We start from the raw sequence: 5,608 nt of genomic DNA, 5'->3' as shown, positions 1-5,608 counted from the left end.
ACTTCCTCTCTTCCTTCAAAGGGAACAACTTGATCTTTTGTATTTTTTAAAATGTTTCTTTGGTTATTATGAATTGGATTTTTAATATTTTTTTCGTTTTTAATGAATTTCTCGCTTCTTCACGTTCTCTTCGTACTTTTGACCGTCTCAAACTCGTTGACAAACATTGCAAAACTGAAACTTGCAGAAGATTCTCCCTCACCCCACATGTTCCACCTCCACAATATATGGTTTTAAGCGAGCCTTACGCACATACTATGAGCTTCTGTTTGTCAGTGAGTTTGACCCAGTCAGCACATGCACATGGGTCACAAAATGTTTTTGTCCTGTAGAACTGTGTTATTTTTTTTCTTTCGACCTGTAGATTTATGTATTTGCCGTTGGGTTTTGTGTATTTGGAGAACGTGTCGTGTTAGAGGTGGTTGCACCTGTTGATACGCTCTCCCACTGAATTTTTTTTCTAATTACATATACTGTATATTTTTTGTATTGATTCCAGTGAAAAGTCGAATAAAAATAAAATAAAATATTCCACTGGGTTTCAGGGTAGCGATGACTTTTATTGAGCACGGGTCACAAACATAGTAGAAGGAGTCGATTAGAAATTGTACAGAATTTAAATTAACACGGTGTTTTTTTATATCCGTTTTATTTTATTATATTTTAAGAGATTTGTGTCAACCGTCAATAATTGTACATCGTCTTTTATTGTGTTAAGAAAAGTGACAAAGTATAGTAGTTAAACACGTAAACTTATATATCTTAATGTGTAAATAAAAGTGCCAAAATAGTTGTTAAACACGTAAACTATGTAAAGTCACTGCAATAAATTTTATTATATCATGTCGTCTGCCTGTCTATCAATTTATATTCCCTGAATTAGTCGAATGTACTACCACCACCAAGTAAGGCTACTGAGTGACCGTAAGAGGATACCTCAGTATTTTTCATAGGCCTATATGCCTATTTACTCAGGGTGTCGATGGTCTTTAATAGATTTTCCAGAACACTAACTTCTGGATAAAGCAAGAAGCCAGTAAATGAACAGTATCCAGCTTGACCGTAGTTGTGAAGTGCATAATTTTTGCCAGCCTTTAGGACATTGTCAACGACATCACCCTTTTTAAGATTGATTGTGATCGTATTGCTTGACGTCTCGTGGGCGTTGTTTCCATTGGACCAGACGCAGAACTGTTCTTTACCATTCTTATGCAAACAACCAAACGCCGTGCTTCTAGATGAGTACTTACTCATTAGAGTTAGGGTGAAAACATACGTTCCTGCGATTCTAGTAGTAAATTTGCCGTTTTCAGCATTGTAGTCATTGCCGATGTTTGTCAAGAGTGAATCGAAGACGATACGTGTATTTTTGGTTGGCGATGCGTTGATGCTCCTTGTCATCTTGGCCGTAAATGCTGACTGTGTCAGATCATATTTTGGTTTACAATCACCTGCTACTACCACTATAACCACGGCAAGCAGAGCACCAATAAACAAAGCCATTTCTAGACATAAATAAAACAATTAAATTGTAGCAAAAAATGTTAACAAAAAAGAAGAGGAAAACAAAAATATAATGAACACGGTAGATAGATCAAGTCGGAGATTAGATACGTTAAAAGACACTATGAACTACAAACGTTGATTTCAGTGGCGTAACACCTATGGGCTCTCGGAGGTGAGAGGGGGTGGAGATCAGAACCACCAGCCCAAATGGGCCCCGGAGGCTGTGAAAATAGAATTTAATTCTATGGTTTAAAGTCACACAATATATTTATATTATTCTTTAACGATAATGGCACCGCCTTCAATGCAATTTTCAACCTTATTTATAATGCTTTAGGTTAGCAAATACTTTACTGCAATTCATGAGCCCCAAAAAGTGTTCTCCTCGGGCCCCACGACTCTTTATGCCATTGGTTGGTTTGCTAAAACAGAGCATACCGGTATGCGTCTTTTTTTTTTCTTGTGGTTATAAAACGCATTTCTTTTTCCTGGTCAATGGGTCCACATGCCTTAAGGGTTGCTGCTGGTAATCAGCGCTGGAGCAGGCAATCCCACCAATTACCCATTACTCTTGGTGGAGACATGGAGGTATAAAAATATTTTATACCTCCATGGTGGAGATAAGCAATGCAGATAAAATGCCTCACTCAAGGACACAACGAGGGATTGAAACCCCGCCCTCGAGGTTGGGGAAACCATACCTTTCCCGCTGTAGCAAACCGTTTCTACATAAACATATTCTATATGTATATAAACTTTATTTCAAACTCGAAAATACAAGCACAGAGCATGTATAATAAACTTGTTCAATTAAGGCAATTGTTCTTCCATAAGATCGAGATATAAGATCACAAAACCCTTAAATAATCAATACATAAAGTTGAAGAAATTCGCAAAAAATTAAAAAATCACTACATTAGGTTAAAAATCAATATTATTCCTAAAATTATCACTGAAGGAGACGTATTTATTTTTCATTTTTATCCTTTGTATTTAAAACAAAATCATTCTTGTCAAAGTGTGTGCATTCCAATAGGTTGCACCTCGATATGAAAGGATAAGTTTTTTAAAACTTGTGTTTGGTTTAGGAATAAATGACTTGGTCGCACTATGCCGGAAATTGCAATTAAAAGTATTTGTTTTGAATTATTTTGTAAATAGGTGGACACCTGTATAATATTATTAAACATACATATTCGTCGCGTTGAGAAAAAAAAGAGAACCAAATTGCTGTTTCGTACTTTCTTATATATTACTTATAATTTTCACAGTAATGTATACATTCTCAATGTTTTTTTTTTTTTGCAAATGTTGATGTTTCCATAAATTTGAATAATTGCTTGTACAGATTATAATATTGTAAATTTGTTTATACCTTGTTTTATGTTCAAGCAGCTGTGGGCACCCCATTTTGGTTTAAGGCGGCCTGTTGCTGATGCAGCTCCTGGGCCGTTTGTGCCAATAAAATAAATAAAATGAAATGAATGAAGATGCTTGGTGTGTCCCAATTTAGGTTACACATCAATCTCGCAGTCAAATCCGAAGAACTGCAGCTTTCCCAAATAACATAACAGTAGATTAAGTAAGATGATCTAATGGAATTAGCAATAGTTTTTAGGATATCATTTGGCATTATATATTCACATCTCCTTAACATTATAATAAACCGTTTAGAGCCTTTATTCGTGTGTTTTCAATGTGTTTACTCCATGACAGGTGTTCGTCAATGGTTATTCCCAAGTGTTTACAGCTTTTCACACGAGTTACAGGGGAGTTACCTATCTGAATGGTTGATGTTCCATTTTAGCCTTTGACCTTTGGCTTGAACTAATTAGCATAAATTGTGACTTTGTAAAATTTAAACTCAGTTTATTGCTTTTGAGCCATTCAAGCATTTTCTAGGTCTTGATTTAAAGTTTCAATAATGTCATATTCTTCGTTATTTATGCTTACCTCACATTTATGTAAGGCATTTGGTAGGTCATTTATATATAAATTTAAAAAGCTAACGGACCAATAATTGATCTTTATGGCACTCCACATATTATAATGAATTAGTATCAGATTTAATATTCAAACCATTTATTGAACAGTCACTAAAGCCATAAAGTTTAGGCTTACATAGTAATATTTTGTGATCAACAGTATGAAACGCCTTTTTGAAATAAAATAGTAATAGACCAACCATTTCCCATTAGGCCTATCCACGGCACTATACCATTTTTTTTGTTATGTTTATTAGGGCCATAAAATGTGGAAATGCATGGCCGGAAACCCCACTGATGTTCAAACAATAGGTTATGAGAAACTAAATATGAGTATAGTTGATCGAAAACCACTTTCCCCATAATTTTGGAGATAACGGGTAATGCTGAAATTGATCTATAATTTCCTGGATTAGCCATATGTCCACTTTTGAATAGTGGCGTTACATTCACGGTCAACCTTATTTTTACGTATGTTTTGTATTACAATCACTTCTACATTTTTATATGAATTGCAGAATGATTTATGTTGTATGTTTTGCCAAATTGCTTTTTTCTCTTAACATTCGCTCTTTTACGCATCAAATTAATTGCATCGTCTGTGAGCCATGATGCAGCGCTTTTACGGATTTTCGTTTCTTTATTGGAGCGTGTTTATCGATTATTTTAATTAGAGTATCTTGAAATTGTTGGAAAGCAATATTGACGTCACTATTTAATATAAAACCAATCTATGCATTTAAGATAATCTATGAAGGAATTTTCATTAAACTTTTTATAGGAACGCAAAAATGTATATTCGTGCTTTTGTTTGTTCGATTTGGGCATTATGGTCTTTTCTTTTTTCAAATATTGCATAAATAATTGAATGGTGCTAGCTTTAGAAATTTAGAGCAAATAAGGCCACTTTGCTATTTCTGAACACATTCAACCATGAGATTATTAATAGGTGAGTGTTAGTGCGTCAAGGGAGAAGCTCTCTCTCTCTCTCTCACACCACAAAAGCTGAAATGATTAGGAGAATCCATTTACGCGAAATGATGAGGAGAATCCACGGGGGTTATTATAAACAGTAGCGACGTATCTAGGAGGTTGCCGTAGAGCCACTGATATCTACAGAGTTTCAGTTTTCGCCCTCACTGGAAATTTTTAAAGCAAAAGCTTATTTTAACAGTAGTACCCCTCACTTAATCACCGAGTCCACCCACTTCACGTCTCCCACCTCCACCAATTTCAATACTCCTAGCTAGATACACCACTGATTATAAAAGCGTCTACTTAGTGACATGAAAGCATCAAATGTTGAATATGAAACTACTTATGCCTGTGTCCAAAAGGCTACCGTACCGTAAAGTAGAATAGACCTATAATAATTTGATAGCTGTTAAAGTGTGAATTGTGTAGGCTTATTTTTTTTTATTTATAAATATTTCACAATAGCACGTTATTTGCAAATTGTTGCCGAATGGATCGATGCTGCTCCAAAAACTTCTAATGAGGGTTAGGGGCCTGTAGTAAATACCACCACCGCAGATATAGCGAAATGGTTCCAACTTCGCAGAGACGCTTTTTTAAGTTTTTAAGACGAGAATCAATTTAATTAAACATAAAATTAAGTACAGTATACAACAATTCAAGATTACTTTTAAAAAAATACAGTTGTATACAATGTATGTAAAACATGTCTGTAAAACTGCGAAGAAAAACAAATTAATTCTGCCTTGACATAATTAGAAATGGGTTTTGGAGCATCTAACCTATGAAATTAAATTAGTAAATGTTTTACCTTTATGTGGTTCTTTCTTCTTGTCGGAACGATGTTCTTCGTTAAGAAGTAAAACGGACTGATACCAACTCTCGGCGTCCTACCTTAATATATACCCTTTGAATCTGAATAATCTTCCCATAACACTCATAAACATTCATTATTTGTATATTATAACACACCTAAATAGATCCGTGTCATAGGATTGGTTGATTGCGTTTCATGTGACATGGTTATTTTGTCACTCATCATAAAAATTTAGTTCATTCGTGCCTTTTATGAACTATTCGTTTTGTCCCATTACATGCCTAAACCTAATGTACAATGTTTTCATTGGTTGAAAGAAGATGGA

General features: G+C 34.8%; 1 protein-coding gene across 1 annotated transcript; it reads right to left on the bottom strand.

Annotated features, from left to right (window-relative positions):
* Window positions 1-539: 539 nt before the first annotated feature.
* LOC117108779 (complement C1q tumor necrosis factor-related protein 4-like) lies at window positions 540-5,351 on the bottom strand. The gene is made up of 2 exons (XM_033250927.1): window positions 5,278-5,351; window positions 540-1,505 (listed from the first exon to the last, which is right to left on the bottom strand). Exon 2 carries the CDS (start codon window positions 1,501-1,503, stop codon window positions 964-966), a length of 540 nt encoding a protein of 179 aa, XP_033106818.1. The 5' UTR covers window positions 1,504-1,505; window positions 5,278-5,351; the 3' UTR covers window positions 540-963.
* Between the last annotated feature and the right edge of the window lie 257 nt (window positions 5,352-5,608).

Source organism: Anneissia japonica, unplaced genomic scaffold, assembly GCF_011630105.1.
Source record: "Anneissia japonica isolate Jap-2015-1 unplaced genomic scaffold, ASM1163010v1 scaffold287941_len684077_cov200, whole genome shotgun sequence".
In the NCBI taxonomy this organism is placed as follows: Eukaryota; Metazoa; Echinodermata; class Crinoidea; order Comatulida; family Comatulidae; genus Anneissia; species Anneissia japonica.
The sequence above is the reverse complement of the archived record's forward strand: the minus strand, read 5'-3'. Positions and strand labels throughout refer to the sequence as shown.